At 41.0% G+C, this 18,354-nt stretch overlaps 1 protein-coding gene across 1 annotated transcript; it reads right to left on the bottom strand.

Annotated features, from left to right (window-relative positions):
• Positions 1-9,672: 9,672 nt before the first annotated feature.
• On the bottom strand, positions 9,673-13,461 carry LOC120798566 (homeobox protein engrailed-2b-like). Its single transcript, XM_040142930.1, has 2 exons — positions 12,966-13,461; positions 9,673-9,989 (listed from the first exon to the last, which is right to left on the bottom strand). Exons 1-2 carry the CDS (start codon positions 13,459-13,461, stop codon positions 9,673-9,675), a joined length of 813 nt encoding a protein of 270 aa, XP_039998864.1.
• Positions 13,462-18,354: the final 4,893 nt, after the last annotated feature.

The raw sequence follows: 18,354 nt of genomic DNA, 5'->3' as shown, positions 1-18,354 counted from the left end.
TTGTAAGAGTCTTGCTTCCCTCAGTATATGTGAATGGAAACTATAGTAGGGATAAGTTTAGGGAAAGATTATGCTTACAGTCTGTGTGATGTGACATGAACTCCTCTCTCCTGTATGAAAGTCAACACACCCATACACCACCCTCAACTCCACACCTTTGTTTTCTGCCTCACTACATAAAGGACACACATAAAGGACACACTATGTCCCGCACTCACACTGAACATGGGCCTGACATACAGTAAACAACAAAACTGAGTACACCCCTATGCAATAACACTAAAATCTTAAATGATTCAAAACTATCACCCAACAATTATTGTATTATTTTTAAGTTGAAGTGTAGGGTATTTGATCATTTGTATAATTAAAAACAAACAGGTTAGATAGACTACACTGAAAATGCAGGCCCCAAAGTACAACCTCACTGCAAAAAAAGTGAGTCCACCTGTGATTTCCAAATAAGGCTAACTGCATGAACATGGTTATAAAAGAACCAGTGAACACCATAGCTTCTTCAGTTTTGGTCTAGGTTGTGAATACCGCAAGATGGCTCAACATGGTACGGAACTGCCTAAGAATTAAGAAACCAGACTGTGTGAGTTAATAAATATGGGAGAGGGTACAAGACCATCAATAGGCTACTGAACATAAGCTGAAACACAGCTGCAGCAGTAATTAGAAGGCACAGGAAGAGCCACACTACCAGTAACAGAAGGCACAGTGGCTGTCCTCGAAAAATGACGCCACGCACAGTTCACTGTTTACAGAACATTGCATTGAAAAACAGATGGGTAAGTGCCTCCAACTTGGCACAAGGATTATCTGTGGAAACTGCTGTTTCAGTGACCAATCAGACAGTGAGAAGGACACGAAGTCAACCTCTACAAATGGCATCCAAGAAGAAAACCATTGGTCACAAAATTACACAAAACTGCTGATTAAACTTTGCCAAAGAAGATGAAAAGAAGCCTGATGAATGCTGGAAGCTCATTCTTTGGTCAGATGTAACCAAAAATCAAAAATAAAGGCATACAAAATATAAAAATAAATAAATAAAATAATGAACTCTCACTGATGACGAGTTGACTGACTTTTGTTACAGTAGATTCTTTAATACGGACCTTTCGTTATAGTGTAATTTGTAAAACATTTCCTTTTTTTTTAAATTAATTGGCTTCATTCTTCTTGAGCTTTAGCCAAATACAAATAAAACCTTCTTAAATGTGCAGGATTTGTAATTACTTGACATTTTAGTGATACTGACCAGGGGTGTACTCAGTTTTGTTGTAATATGTGAATAATGAAGTGCACAATTGTTCAATATACATGTATGTCCTAGGATAGTGGGCTATCAGCTAATGAGATCTTTTCTGCCTCCAGAAGCAGTTCTGTTTCCGAGAAATACTCAAAGAATGAACTAATCCTAATCTGAATTTTGGGTATAGAGCACAGAACTGTTTTTCAGAGACCTCCTCCCATAAAAACGAGCCCATAGGTCGTTTGTGCAGCAGTTTGTTATGAGCCATAGTTACATTTTATTGCTAAGAGACATCAGCATCAGAGACAGCATCAGTCATTTTAGAAAATGCCCCAAAACATGTTTACATTCAAGTGACATTGCCCTCTAGTGGACATAGTAATTATGCAAGGAGCAAAGGAGAGAGTCCACATAGGAATAAGGTTGAGGTGGATGGATGGGTCCAAAAAACACTGGCCTTTAACACGGGAGACTGTTTGTTTCTTGTTTCAAACCTACAATCAACATTTTTTCTTTTAACCACAAACACGGTTGATCAATAACCGTTTTCATTATTGTGTATTGTCATTACCATGATGACAATGGTCGTCTAACCTTAATAGTACTTATTTTAACCCAATCTTTGTCTAAACCTAACCAAGTTGTTTTTTTGCCTAAACCTAAGTAAACCTTTACCATAGCATCGTCACATGATAAAAGTTATTTCTTTTTCAACAGTGATTCCCAGCGGTTTATGTGTGGCATATTTCCGCTCTAGGGTGATAAGAGGTGACTACTTGTTGGTTTTTCAAGCATGTGCTGTAATGGCTGACAGGTTTATCATTATAGCCAGTAGCAAAATATATGCCACAGCCTGGTCTATCAGTCACTTTAGGGCATATACTTATTGAGCTCAGTGTCTGGAGAGGATTATGACAGAGGTATAACTGCTTTAATTCCTCTACTGTTGTTTTTCTGAGACTCAGTATTCACTTGTTAAATAGGAAAAACCCTTTGAGACCCAAAGTGTGATTTTGTATTCTTGTATCCTTATACTTTCATAGCATAAAGTTTGGTCCCTGAGCTGTGGTATTAACTTGTATTCTAACAAGATTAAAATATATTTGTCCTGGAGATTAGCATCATGAAATCTCCCTCTTTTTTTTTTTTTTTTTTTTTTTTTTTTTTGGCTTTTAGGGTGGCAGCAGCGGGCTTTGATCAGTGTAGTGCGGCAAGGCCCAGGCTTGGCCTGGCCATCTGAGGCCTGAGTGTGAAATTGGTCTGATGTCATCCCCCATTCTCCACCTTCACCAGCTTTTAGCCACCGTAATTATATTTCCGGCACAAAAGCCCTCGTCCCCTTCATTCCATATTCCAAGTTTGACTAGGAAGCGTTTAGAGAACTATGGCTAAATTACTCAGTGGGGGGAAGGGGGACTGGATGGGCCGTCTTTTGTCTGACAGACACATGGGACATCAATACTTTGTGATATGTACTTTTCTTTTCTCTGCTTGTCTGCCCTTTGCCTCCGCCTGTTGGAGAGGTTAAGTTTATGACAAGGGGATAGGTGAACTTTGGGTAAATAAGCTATTTTTTATGTTTTCCCCCATGAAGAGCAGGACATTTTGCTGAAATGTTATCATAGAAAGATTTACCAACATGTCTCTCAACATGTGTGTGTCTCAACAAGCAAACAAGACAATTGTGCTGGGTTTTACTTTTGCTTCTCTCCTTTGACTAATGAATCTTTAGAAATCCAGAATAAATACAACATGACAAGTGCATGCAAGTTGATTGTGACATTAGCTGTAGCTAAGATTTTTAGCCTAATGGGTTTTAGACTTGTTGTGAACCAGTGCTGGTGGGGTAGACGGGCAGTGATGATGTTTGTCTGATGTTGGTGCTTGGTTTTGACCTGCAGTACAAACTTGTACTTCTGCTGAATGTTGTTGCTGCATTCTTCCAATGATATTCCACAGCTGTGAGCATGGAATTTCATGCTAGAACTTGAGATACTAATCTCATCTCCCATTCTCCACAATTTTATTATTATATTCTAATACATCCCGCAAAGAATCTGAAAGAAAAGCCAGGACATTACTTGACACATCTTATGTAGTCTACAGCAAAAGAAAGGTGCATTCTGCCTTCAGACGGAGGTATTTTGGAGAGAACATCAAAAACAGCAAGGAAACACCGACTGCAGTGTATTCATTCTGAAAGTATGGGAGGTAATAAGTGAACATCCTTTCAAATGTGCATTAAGTTTCAGAAAACAAGAATATGCAAAATGAAAAAATATGTCTTTGAATCAGATCATTTTCAGCCCAGTGGAGTAGAAACCAAATTCAAAACCACATCTCAGAATCCTAGGATTTAAGGTTGTATTGTGCACCATGCTGGCAGTTATTTACGTCCAGTGCCAATGTTCAGTGGAAAGCCAGTAGTGTACCTCGTATGTAATAAGGCAAAAAATAAAGCAAAAATTAAGGGGTTAGTATGCTTCAAACACAGCACGTGTTTCTCTCTCTCTCTCTCTCTCTCTCTCTCTCTCTCTCTCACACACACACACACACATCTTTTTGACAGTGAAAATGGGGGAGCTGCATGCAACATTTTTTTGGTGACATGTGCACAAGTGTGAAAGTAGGCAGGTTTTTCTTGTGTGGCCATTCAGAAACAGCTAGAAAAACTACCGCACATACACTGAACCCTTCATACATTTCGTGTGTGCATACCAGTTAGGGTCTGTGTGACATAGATTTTGTCATCTGCCCCATGTAATCACAGACCATATGTGGCAATAAACATAAATGCATTCACATTTGATACTAATGTAGTGCAGACAAAACTGCATGCACATCTTCTGTCCACATATGTTTTTGAGTATATCAAACCCTTAAAAGTGTAGAGGTTGGGTCGTTGGATGAAGATGTAGCACATCCAAACTTTATGCTGAAGATCAGAGCACGTATGTCTGACCTGCAATCAGTTTTAGCCTTTTTAACTGTAACCACAGTCTTTCACTTACCTTAACAGTAGTAGTTGGCACACTTGGAACCAGAGAACAAGGGAAGGGATTTAGTCCAGTGTTTTGATCATATTTTTACAAGAGGTTGAAAGGGAAATTCTGGATATTATAAAAGTCACTAAAAGCTTTTGAACCAGAACAACCATAAGAACATATTAGAGAAATAGATTATTTGATTTAAAAAGTGTTTAAATTTGAACTTAATGTGAGTGATATAAAATCAGCACCACAGTGACAACAAGTGAAGGTCATCTCATTTAGTGGTGGTGATCTCCACAGTGGGAAACAGAGAGGGAAAAGATGTCCATTTCTCACCATTTCTTGGCTGTAGAGTTGTCACATGCTGCTTTTTGCATGGACACCCAAAGCATTTTGACCTTCATCCAGGTTCTGTGCCCCCCCCCCAACCAACACACACACACACACACACACACAAACACACACACACACACACACACACACACCGCCTACCCCCCACCCTCCAATGACTGCCCCAGAATGTGCATAAAAACACTGCTTTTCCTCATCCAAGTCAAGAGTAGCTCAGCTCATCAAGTCAGGGACCGTTGGGCGTTACTTCCACATACAAGCCAGCTAAGAAAGAAAATGCAGATGAGGCTTCTACAGCCATTCACAGCGTCCAGGTCACTGCTGCTGCCGCTGCCAATGGATGAGTCCCAGATAACTCTATGGTTTTTTGTTGATGGATCTTCCTCTGCTCTCCATATTTCTTTCTTCCTGTCTGTTTTGTTTCTTCACTGTTTCTCTACCTTGCTCAGATGTTCAGGTAAACAGCACACAGAAATGAACACGCGTGTGTGAAGTTCTGATTTCAGCAATGCTGTTGGTGGACTTTTTTATCTTTCATTAGTCGGTCCTCAGTCCTCAGTTCTGTGTGTTTCACCCTGAGGTTCTGTCCCTTGTGTTGCAGACTTTTCTACTTTGACTTACAGAGACTGATCAGGACTGTGAAGTGACGTGACTAATCAGAGTAATGACTGAGTGGCTTGTTGTTCCCAAATTTCATCTGTATTTTTTTTTTACCACTTCAGTCCAGTCAAGCAAGTGCTGATGAAATGCTGAGAACTACCAGTATTTTGCCAATTCTTTGTCTTTTTTACAAGACAGTGTCCCTCAGTTTGTATGGATTGTACACATTCAAGAATGAACTGAATAACCTCAATAACCACTCTTAATGATCAAAAAATGTAAATTTATTATCAAACATTACATTGTTTGTTTAGTACTGGCTTGTGTTTTGGTAGCTAACTTGAAAAAATCACCTAGGTTCACTGTTTGACAGTCACAGTGACTTTAAATCAATTCATCTAGGGGGTTAATGTGTAAGGTGCAGGAAGGTTAAAGTGTGCTGATCTCCTTTGTTTTGTTTATCAGTAGTATTTCATTTGTGCTTTTTCCAATGCAATCTGGGCCTGTTGATGACGATCCGGACTCCTGGTAATTATTATTAACTGGCCTTACTGATGCCTTTAGATTCATGGCTCATTCCTCAATAACCAGACCTTTTCTAATTCCAAAATGGGCTGCATATGGTGTTGGTGTGATGAAACAGAACTCACATATTGTTGATGTCCAGTGAAAACTGTACTTGTTGGGTCAGTTTTATGTTTTCATAGCAGCCGAAGGATTACATGTGCTTTAGATTGACAAGGCTGTTTTAACTTGACATGCTGAAGATGTAGTTTGTAACATATAATGATAGTGTGTTTATGGGTAGAAAACAATCCCTAATTACAAATTAATAGGCTATAAAAGAGAGATCATGTTGATATAGAGCGTTTGGGGTGGCAATGCAATTCCCAGTAGGGATATTCTGCAATCAAGAGCACTGAGTTCTGGACTAAAAAAATTCCCAGGAATTTGATCACTACTAAATCTACTACTTTACAGTAATAAAGCACAATGCAGCTTCATACTTGTATGGTGTTTTCATGGCATCAGAATGGTGTTGGGACCAAAAAGAGCAGAAAGGCAGGAGGATTTTCTGTACTCTCAGGTGGTTTTGTAAAGCCATGGAAGTTGACTCCAGAGCCACTGCTGAAAACGCATTAGTGGTCACGTATATTAATATTTATGGGGAAATGGTCTGTACCACTAAATCCTGGTGGTTACATGTGTTTAAGTGTTTTGAGTCGCAGCTCTCAGCTCTTACTGATCCTTCCACCCTTTAAGTGGAGTGAGTCTGTGGTCCCGCAAAGCTGAGCTGCTCAGACCTGTGTGTATCTATGTAATATCTATATTTATGTCGGATCTGGGACCTCTAGTCACAATCAGAATAAGGAAAATGACTGGCAGTGTCAAAGAATCCACTGGTTTCCACAGTGTATGAATGCTTTAGTATGGCAATACTGTCTGTTTTCAAGAGCATGGAGGGAGCTCCAAATGGATCTTGTCAAATATGTAATCCATCTCTTTTTACAAACATAAATCATGTGAGGCCTAAATGTCATGTCACCATCATACTGTGCATGTCACTGTATTGCCAAAATACCAAGGTTTGAAGAGCTTACAAAAGCAACTTGTTTAAAAAAATACACATTTGACATAGTGTAGTAGGTTTTAAAAAATTTTATGAAACTTTTCATGTAGTTATTTAACTTGTCTGAAAACAGGAAAAGGACCAAACACGGAGATGTACAGTGGGGTCCAAAGGTCTGAAAAAGTGGTTTCACATTTTGGACCCCACTGTATGTTTAAAGAAAAACGATAAATTGATCATATGGTGCAGCTTTACAGTAAATGGCATAACTTTACAATGTGTTATATTTAATGTACATTTTGTAAAAAAAAAAAAAAGTTTATTACCTGTGTGACTGTAATATTCTCCTATGTATTTTAAAGAAGCACCAAAGTTAAAGTAAAAATTCACTTCAAAAACTATTATTAAAAAAAACTTATTAAAATAACTGTACATAATTTGAAGTGCAGCTGGAATGCGGTTAATGTAGCAGAGTACCTGCTGTCAACTCTCTGTTGAACGCCTGCCTTAATGTCATTTTTACAAAAAGTTTGAAGGTTAAATCTGGGGCTGAAATACGCCGCTGCTGAGGGAGTGCAACAGAACGTGTTGAGGATGATTGAATGTACCTGGGTGTGCGGACTACGAGTGTCCTCCATGTTGTGTCTGCTGTCCTCAGCTCTCCCATTGTTATGCTAATCATTATCAAGATATTTTCACTAAAAACACTTGCCGACTCCTCAAATCAACAGCAAAATACCAAATGTTTCTGTCATGTGATTTTTTTTTCTTGTTTGTAGAACATTTTTCTGAGGTTTGTTTTCAGGTCATGCAATAAAACAATATTTTGAAAAGTCAAATTTTCATTCTTGTCGTTTATTTACCATCACACCATAATGATATAAATTATTTACATGTAGGATATAAAAGAGAACTTCAGAAGAGAGGAAAAAAACACCTAATTGTGCTCATTATTTAATCTTGAAAAATCCTGATATCAAAATTCGATTTGCGATATAGAAAAGAAGCTGCTCTTTCTTTATAAGACTGTAAATATTTTTAGCTTGTATTTACATCGCTTTTAAGGCAGAAGCTTGTCCAGGGTTGTAACTGAATGCAAGAAAAACGGACTTTCTATAACACAGTAAAGAAAAGAAAACAAAGCACACATTCACAGTATCTTAAGATCACGATTTGGTTTGGATCCACATCAATTAGACCCAGCGAAGATGTTGCATTCAAACAGAAAAGTTATTGCAGGAAAAATAAGTTATGTAAACACTTGCAGAGCCCCGTCTCCGCATGGCTATATATGTTCATCCTATTATAAATAAGAATATAATGGTCTTTGTTAACAACAAATCAAACCTTGTCTATTTTCTTGAGCACTGGTGGATGAATATGTAGCCTATACTGAAGGTCCATGATCTGGCCGGAGTCAGATGAATGAAACATGCACCTGGAGAATGATGGCCTGGGAATTGTTTGAAGGGGTTTAGGCTCAAATTTGAGCCTAAATGCTGATAATTTAAACTGGCAACTGTTCGGATACGTGTTGTTCTATGACTTAACGGAAAAAAAATGGATTGTGGATTTTATGTTGAGAAAATGTATAGCTACCTCGCTTTCTTTCCCCTCCACTTAAAATCAGGTCCTAAATTCCAACCCAGGCTGGAATAGGCTATTGTGTTGCGTATGTGTTCATTGCCAATTTTTTTCAACACTGTTTACTGGACAGATTCCATAAAGTCGACATTTAGTTCCAGATATAAACTGCGGCGTTACATTCCCAGATTTGCGGCGCATCTCGCGCCTTTACAGGCTGCAAAAGGCAACGCTGAGAGCGAACCAAGCAGACTACAGGTAAACATTCACGACAGTGCGCAGACACAACAGTCAGAGGCCAGAAGAAAAGAGCCAGTACAGGCAGAGAGTAGCACGGAGTTGGCTGCTCTCTCACATCAAACTCTTTGGATTTCAGCATATTCTTTTCATAATCAACACAGTTACACAGCTCAGCCTAACGGGACACACAGGGCTGTAGTGCGCCTGACGCCGGTGCGTTCCTGCTCTCTCACCCCTCGAGCTAGTCATGGTCTCACCTCCTAACGGATGTTGTTGACTGTCTTTTCCCGCCTTTAAAAACATCAAAGTTAGCTCATCTTTTTTGTGATGTCCCTTCTGTCTTCTCTACTGTAGTTTCCATACACAGCCACTAGTCTACTGAGACTGAAGGAGGTGTGTGTGTGTGTGTGTGTGTGTGTGTGTGTGTGTGTGTGTGTGTGTGTGTGTGTGTGTGTGTGTGTCTGTTAACATCCGTCCAGAGTCCATCATTCTTCAGATTTGTGGTGATGGCGGGACTGTTCATTTTAATGTTTCCTTTAATCGGAAATGTTTAGCAATGCATAGGCTAATCTTAATCAGATTAAAAACCCGACAAACGGTTGGCTGTCTGGACCCAGAGCAGCGGTTGGTAACTCACAACTAACCAACAGCAGTAAGTGTTTTTTCAGCACCACAGGCTGCTCCCAACACCAAATGTCCCTGTCAGACCCGAATCACTGACGTAGTCTAAAGAAGGCCAACATTAGACGTATCCTGGACAACGCTTCACAAGCTTCCGTGGCTATTCCTAAATGGACCACTGAATGCACGCAGGTTGGTTGTACACCATTCACATTTCCGACTTCTGACTGTGACATGAATGCAGCATCATTTTCGACTAGGATTGGACGTCTTTGCAACTACAGCCCTGAGGACACGTAGCCTACACACACTCTCACACACGCACACGCACTGAAGACAAACCAAAATCGTCTCTGGTTTCTGGTTGGGTGGTGCTGGTACTGAAATGGTTTTATTGCATGGTTACCCCCCCCCCCCCCGCCCTCCGCTCCTATCCGCTCCCATCCGCGTCTCCTCTAGTCGCTGTCCGACTTGGCGTCCTTGGCCGTGGAGTGGTTGTACAGTCCCTGCGCCATGAGATGCAGCGCCAGAGAGTTTTTATTCCCGGAGGCTTTCTTGATTTTGGCCCGTTTGTTCTGAAACCATATTTTGATCTGAGACTCGTTGAGGCCAAGGTCCCGGGCCAGGCTCTGCCTCCGCTGCTCAGTCAAGTACCGGTTGTTCTGGAACTCAGTTTTCAACCGGTGGAGCTGCTCCGCGGTGAAGGCCGTCCGGGGCCGCTTGTCCTCTTTAGTCGGGGTCGGCGCCTTCTTTGGTTTGCGGGATCTGGGCCCTTGTGGGTAGGGGCGGGGGTGAAGACAAAAAGGACACCCAGTGGTTAGGGTCGGTACTTTTTAAATCACAGGCAAGCTATAAGAATGGACATTGCTGCTAATAATTAAAACGGTATACATACATATATAGAAAAAAAAAGAAGAATATATATTTATATATTTTTTGTTTTCTTTTTTTTTTGCTGAAACTTAACAGGGGGTGTTTGAGTTTGGGTCATAATGGCTGAGGGACCAATGGACGTTCCGGGGGAGATTTTGTAGGTTGGTACGTTGCAGGGACCCTTCAGATGCTCCCATGAGTGTCCTTATGTCAATGACATTTTTTTGGTTAAATTTAACCTAATGAAAACAATCCCGTTATTGAATGTAGAAGAGTTGTATAAGAATTTTCAAAAATTGTACACAAGAGCCTCCCTCTCAGTGTGATTATTCTACAGTAAAATCATCCACCAATCTCGGGAGCTACTTGGGTTTTATCTGACTTTTCTTAATCAAAACTGAGTCGTCTACTTAGTCCTGATATCTTTAATGAAACTCTATCATTTGTCTCGTACGCACCTGGTAGGGTTAAATCTTTGAAAGCAGAGGTTTGGCCAGACTTTATTTCCTCCACCAAGGAGGTTTTGACTCGTTTCTGTTTGTTGGTTTGTTTGTTTGTGTGTCAACAAGAGTACGCAGGATTCTCAGCAGGATTACAAAAAATTACTGAACCGATTTGCACCGAACCTGGTGGAGGGATGGGGCATGGGCCAAGCAAGAACCCATTACATTTTGGGGCAGATCCGGATCAGTTGATATGAATTTTTTTTTTCTTTTCTCTGAAGTCTGGTGTATGTTGTTTGACATTGGCCTTGGCAGAGGTATGCGCTTTTCTAGTTTCAGTCTGAAGTGAGAGATATTCTTCCTGGACAGAACTTTTAACTGTAACGACAAATGAAATGCAGGATAATCCGCAGTACTTTAGAGCAACAGCCCGTCAGGCTGCATGGTGGCTACATGTCCTCCAGACCCAGCTCTGCTGCAGCAGACTTTTAGTGACAACGGGAGGAGGAGGAGGTTGCAGATGGGGGTGGGGTTAGGATATGATGGAGGATGGGGGGTTTAGGCGCCTCTTTCCCTTCCTGTTACCATAGGAACTCCACTTTAAAAAAGTAGTTTCCTAAAAAGAGCAATAACCCCTTTTATTTATATTTCGATGTTTCTCTCACGACTGAAAAATCAATCTGAAATTAGCTCTGTAAAGCGTCAAAATATAACAGGTCTCATCCAATTGTATCAACCAACACTTACTCTATAGTAGAAGAAGTGTTCACAAGCCCACTGAAGTGAGGGGCTGCTCTGGCCTTGACAACAAAGAGTTATCTTGGCCTCCGCCAAAGAGGTTCTGTTTCCAGCCGTGTCTGTTGGTTTGTTTGTTGGTTAGTCTGTTTGTCAACAGGATTACACTAAAACTACTGAACCGATTTGCACCAAATTTGGTGGAGGGATGGGGCGTGGGTCAGGGAACCTATTACATTTATGGATCCGGTTAAAGGGGCGGATCAGGATTTTTTTTTTTTTTATAACTTTCCTTATCATTGCAAGATGGGACATTTTTCGTCTTGACTGTGCTCCGTTGAGCGCAATTCTAGTTACACCTGTGATATTGTACAGAGTTTTACATAATGGAAATATTCTCTATTTCTATAAAGTTACGATTTGTTCAATAGGCCTGATAATTCGGGCAGAGCTGCAGCCTTCCTGACCTCTCTGAAGGCCCTTTGTGGTCATTTCCATAATCTCGGGCCTGTACCTCGACTTTTTTGTGTCTCCAAACAACAATAAAAAGAACATTTATGACTGATTTCGCTTCGTTCTGAGTTTTTCCAAACGCTCTTTCGATAAGGAGCAAAACCTTCCGCTCAGCTGTTAAAAGATGTTTTTAGCAACATTATATCTTTCTAAATCAATCGAAAGGAAAAGTACAGGTGCACCATGAGTCCACCTGTAAAATAAGCCTAGCCCAGAACAAACTTTCACTTTGCTAATTGAAATGAGTAACGTTTATTTCAGTGCTGAGATAAAGCACCATAGTTTAAAACAGAGCGAGGCGGCAGCAGCAGAAGACTCAGGTGGTCTGGATTGCAAAATGCTGGAAATGATCTCAGAGCCTAACATGGAGATGTTGTCCAAATGAATTTTTTATTTATTTGTTTGGTTGGCAGATGAAAGGGCTTAAAAGCAGCGTTGTTCAGCAGTTCACATCGAATTCATCTCTTTTTGGCCACACGGCCCTCACTTTTTAGAACCCCCCCCCCCCCCCTTGTCAAAAATATGCTAATGGATTATTAACAAAGAAGACTGAGGAACAATGGCGTTAAACTTGGATTTACTTAACTTCTCCAAATTTTGACTTTACCTTCGATTCTTATTTAATTTCAGCTTCCTTTTTATAACACTTTTAGACGACACCGTGGAATCTGTTCGACCCTATCCTTATTCTAAACCCCAAATCCAGATCGATTTCCTTCCAAAACAGCATGAATTAGTTTCCAGATTGCGTTTAGAGTAGCTTTTTTGTGTAAAATAGGTTGGGGTCTGTTCGAAGAATGGTTATCATTTTTTTAAATATTGAAAGTATGAAATAATACAAATGGACTAATATTCTTCCTGATGATGCAATAATTGGTTTGTCAATTGTTACAAGGGATATGTTCATTAAGTAGAATTGGGGTCACAGAGCTGAGAGAAAAAACGGTTATTTGACTCTTGTGTTCTGAAGAATTCGCCTAAAGAGGTTTTCAACTTGAAAATGTTTCTGTCTCTCTCTGAAATAAGAGGCTGGGTGTTTTTTTTTTTGTTTGTTTGTTTGTTTGTTTTTTTTAACTGACACAGAAACGAAGTAGGCTCACTGATCTTCGTTTTATTTTATATTATTTTATTTCCATTTCATTTTTTTAATAGAGGCCTATTTAATACAGTGATTTTCCACCAACCTGATGACGGCCGGTCTGAGTAGCGGGTACAATAAACCCAGGCTGGCCACAGCATCGGCTTGGCTGCAGGAGCCGAGCTGGCCTGGGGGCTGCGGCAGCGGTCCCCGCCGCCCCCCCGGCCCTTCATAGGGGCATCACCGACTATCAGGTCAGGCCTCCTGGCCTCAGGGTCCGGATGCTGGTCGTCGGATGCTCCCGTGTCCTCTTCCTCTCCTGCTCCACCCTGCTGCGGGTTGCCAGTTTTCGAAGCCTTTCTCCCCGTCAGCTCCTCTCTTCGTATGATCACTCCCAGACTGTCTCCCTCCCGGACCAAAGTCCTGTCCTTCCTCTTTCGGCCGAAGTCCGGTCTTAAAATATCGTCGATGTAAAAGTTGGTGTTCCTGTGGGACTGCTGGTTGCCAGGTGGCTGGAGGAGAGGCATGATGGCCCGGTTGGACTCCTCGCCTCGACTGGAATCCTCTTGGCGCTCTGGGTCTCGACGAGCATTTTCTTCCATAATGATGAAGCCTGATCACCCTCAGCACCTTTTTCTGTGCGTCCTTCTACGAGTAGCAATCCCAATTTTCCTGTTCACCTTCTTATCAGTTAATTAAAATATTTATGAGTCAAAATCAAAAACGGCGACGAGGGAACTGAAATTCCGTTTGGCAGAAGAGTTTGTATTGTTTTTGCTGTGAGAAGGCGCCTCTTATGATTTTGACAAAGAAAAATCATACTTCAGTTTGTGATGAAGGCCTTTTCCTCATGGCTGGACCCTTTGCTCAGACTTTTGATTTCAAACCCGTTAACCCAGTTGAAAAAACTCAGATGTATTTAATTTTTGTGGCTCCTTGCACAAAATTATTGATGCTTCCAGCAGCACTAAAGTGCCCTGATGAAGACGCCGCTCAAATACTTTCACTACGGATTTTGGTTCCCATTTCTGATTGGCTGTGAGACGCTGCGATGACGTTATATTACGGGGCTCTCAGACACGTGCCTCGGACCAATAGAGCTGGAGAGCTGGTGTCATGTGAGGTTCCCGGAATTCCCTGGAGGCGCAGATTAACCCAATCCATTCAATCAGTGTATGATGCATTCAAGGTACAGCGAAAACGTCTAGTTACCTAAGCATTATTTTCTACTGGTGGAAAATAAACTTGTAGCTACATGAATCATGTAATGGGAATGATGTCATTATAAGACATGTCAACAAAGTCGCAGTGCAACAAATTCTATAGGCTCGGATATTGAAGGTTTGGACAAGAAGGAGACACATGTGAACTGCCGCGAGCTGTTGGATTAACTAATCAGCAGCTACGATTTGAGTCCATGTAGGCCCTGGCTGATTTATACACAGGTTACCCCGAACAGACACATGGAAAACCATAGCCTAGTCCCGGCACTTTCATTATTTGACAGGCGCATGCTAAAAAGCTTCAGGACAAAGGCACTATACTGAAGTTTATGTAGCCTACATATAAAGTATAATCAGAGTAAGTAGGAACAACCATTTCACAACTTAATGCAATGAAGAAAGTTTGAGAATGTGAATATAGGCTGCTCGTGGGACAACTCCTCCAGCTTGGTCCAGCTTTGTTGTTTCAATCACGGTCTCATTTCCCTGAAAGAACTGTTCTAGTCCCTTATACAGATCAGGGACAATAATGGACCAAGCTATGCTGGACGATAACCCACTGGATGCTCAGTGTGTCCTCTGCATATTGGTGGTGTCTCAGTGTCTCTGTGGTCTTTCTTATAAAAGTTCATTCAGTCATTTGGGGGGGATTTTCCTCTTGTTTGGATAATCAGACTCATCATATTTTTTATCTTTCGGGGAGTTTGAAAATAAATTCGAATGTTGTTTAAAAGAGCAAAAACGCTTAGTTCCAGCCTCGATTCACTTTGGGTTTTTTAAACTCAAGTTTCTTTATAAAAGTAGCTCAACACTGTTTACTGGGCTATGTACGGAATTCCATGTGGAAAATATAGATTTGTCAGGTGTTCAAAAAGCGATAAAATAGTAGCCGAGTTTTTTGCTGCTTAGAGACCATTGCTTATTCACTACACTCTTTGCGTTGCATTTTGGGACAATTTCAGCTCAACAGATGCAGCATCATACTTCTTAGCTCCATCTTTACCCAAGTCGAGGTAAATATTCATTTTAAAATAGAGAAGGTGCATTCACATGCGCAGACGCACATGGTGAACTTTCAACGCCGCGAGCATTTGCAAACCAGGGTCATCACTGCTGGTTGGTTAACCGAACATACGTTGGCTTTGTACCTGAAGGCAGCTAAGAACATGTGGCTGGATGAAGACTGCTGAACTGGTGACAGTCACATCCACATGTAACCTGTTGTTGACACCCCTCAGCACACACACGCACACGCTGTAAGCGTGTAAGAGGCTGCTGTGTTTATGTTCACGTTGACTATAAGCGATGATGTAAGAGAGCATATGTGCTGAAACGAAAGTTTTCATATTTTAACTAGACTGGCAGTAAGAGCGCATTCCTAAAAAAAAAACAAAAAAAAAACAAAACCCTGGAACCGCCCCTTTAACCGGATCCGCACCTAAATGTACTGGGTTCTTCCCTGGCCCATGCGCGATCCCTTCACCAAGTTGGGTGCAAATCGGTTCAGTAATTTTCGTGTAATCCTGCTGAGAAACAAACAAACCAACAGAGACGGGTGAAAACAGAACCTCCTCGTAGCCTCTGACCTGTAACGAACTTGTACATCTCTTAAAAGACACATTTGTTTCTTTTTCACGTGCATAGGAAAAAATACGTAAATAAGACTGAAGAAGTAGGCAAAACGTGAAATGGTTAGCCTAAATGGCCTGTAAACCAGGTTATTTAAATGAAAATACAATTCTGCACTGATTAGTAAAGACTAGGATGTCCTCTAAAAGTTAGTATGGCTGAAATGTTGACTGAAGATTTGGTGTCAGGGATTTAAGATTAATAACATGTTTGTATGCACACTGACCCTCCAAATGAATGTTATAATTAAGGCAGGAAAGCAGGGTCACGTGGAGATCAGAAAGAAATGAAATGTTTAAAAAATAGTCTACAAAAGCTTTGGCTCATCTCAAAGAGTTCTGTAACTGAGGGGGGAGAGAAATAAAAATGTTTCCAAGTACCACACTTAATCTCTTCATTAATCAGACAGACATTTTGTGGTGATATTGCCTGGTGAGCTGTAGACCATGGTCCTGATTTGATCCATGCACAGGCCTACATTTTGATCCATGCACAGGCCTTTCTGCAGTGCCTTGCAGAAAGCTGACTGTGAAAGAAAGAAAGAAAGAAACGGTAAATCCAGCTCTCAGAGATTACTATCAGTTTACATTTTACTTGCAGCATGAATTTGTTATTTATTTAGTCCTAACTTAGGTAGATAGATAGATAGATAATATATCTCATAAATAACAACCCTGTATGATTTTTCTTTGTATGTATTTGTGTATGTTTTATTATATTTCATCTATTTTATCTGCCCATTACAATGGACATCAAATGTTTGTTTGTGAAAATCCACAATTCTGAATGTTGATTTTGGCCTATAAATAGATTCAATTTAACCAGTAACTTTTCCAGTTTTGACATATGCGTTTCCAGGTTTAAAACTGAATGTCCAACCCAGTGGAACTCAGGTCTACTATGACACAAAAGGCATCTGATGACAACGTTAATCTGAGAAACTCCGCATTAAAAAGTTATTTATTTAAAAAAAAGAACATTGCGCGTGTTATCTACTTGTGTATTTTTATCCCGTGTCGATTTTATCTTTTTGTTGGAAGAAGATATATTGTGGCGGCTGTAACACTTGGTCCTTGCAGTGTGTTCAGTAGAGAACAGGCTCCATCAGAAAAGAGCCGGGCACAGTACACTATCGGCCGCATGGACAGTGGAGCAGCCTGCGGGGCTTTCACTGAGCACAAAGTAGGAGCCGGAGCCGGAGCGGCACGCTGCCTGCAGTCTGACCATGCGGACCTCAGAGAGGGGCTGCTCAGGGGTTTCCTCTGAAGCCAGGGCACGCACATTGCAGTGGTGAATAAGCCGGAGATACTTTAAATTACAGTAGAAATGACACGATGAAAAGGACTCAATAAAAGTTCTGCGCTGCAACAATAAACATCAGCGGTAAATGTACCAAAGTAGCCTGTCAAACGAACTAATTGGGAAAAATGGTCACTCGGTCTTCAGTCTTTGGGACGACCGTGCCCTCTTATCAGGTGACGGATTAATCTACACGCTTCTGCAGGTTGGTTCCATTTCCCAGCCTCTCTCTCTTTCTAACGGGCTGCTCTCTACACACCGCCAAACAATACGGTCATCAAGCTCAAACAAGACTGTTGAAAAGTTGATATTTTGGGGATTTTTTTACCCGACAACAGTGGTAGCCTATTTTATGAGGTCATTACAGCATTTCAATCTGCAAAGTAACCATCAAACACAAAAAAGTACCGTACAATCTTTTCTTTAATAGTTGTAAACGTCTCCAAAAGAAAATACTCAAAAGTGACAATGCATTTTTCACTTGATCCATTCTTCAGGTTTTTATGAACCCGAGAGGGTTCGAGAATGGTCAGACTTTATTAAGCATCTCGATGATCTAAATCACGAATAGAGTCAAACTAGAGAAAGAAGGTTTTCATTAGACAGTGAAGATAGGAGTCCTGATCACAGAGGCTACAAGCTACGTCAAAGCAAGCACTCACACAGTTCCTCTCCTCCTGAGCCTGCCCGCCTCCGTTTCTGAAAGAAATTGAGCTTTCATATTGCCTGTCATGTTTCTCATACGCTTTTCTTCTGTCAGCCAGCACTAGCCAGTAGGGAGCTCTGTGATCCACCTGGGCTTTAAGCATTTAGAGGCTTTGGAAATATGTAGGAATGCAAGTGAAGTTAGCTGAAGACACAGGTGCCTAAACCTGGGTCAAAACACTGTTGTATTTTTTTCTTCAGGAGAGGGAGACAACAGTCGTGCCATGGAGCTTCAAACATTATTAACCCGAGAGTGAACACAAGCTGAAATTTAAGTTAACCCAAATAAAAGCTGAATGGACCCGAGGAGTCCTGAGTTATGAATCTAGCTAGAGAGATGGTATGTGGTGTAGGCCAGTGCGTTGTATATGTGACAGCACCACGGTGTAGCACCGAAAGACAGGCTGCTGCTGCTGCTGCTGCGGTTCTGTGTCGGACGAATGGCCTGATATCATGATCAGCGCATTCATAGAATCTAGCCGGCTTATCCTCTTCTTTTTATAGAAATATTTGGCAACATCATTGATGTATGCGCGCATTAATTATTAGTTAGCTGGTCATGTAGTGTCAGGAGGAATGTACTGCCGTTTAACTTATGTGGACCGGCAGCGTAAGAAATTTGGTCCTAAGTATATTAAG

The sequence above is a fragment of the Xiphias gladius genome, chromosome 14 (assembly GCF_016859285.1).
Source record: "Xiphias gladius isolate SHS-SW01 ecotype Sanya breed wild chromosome 14, ASM1685928v1, whole genome shotgun sequence".
Taxonomy (NCBI): Eukaryota; Metazoa; Chordata; class Actinopteri; order Istiophoriformes; family Xiphiidae; genus Xiphias; species Xiphias gladius.
This window is presented reverse-complemented; position numbering and strand designations above follow the sequence as displayed.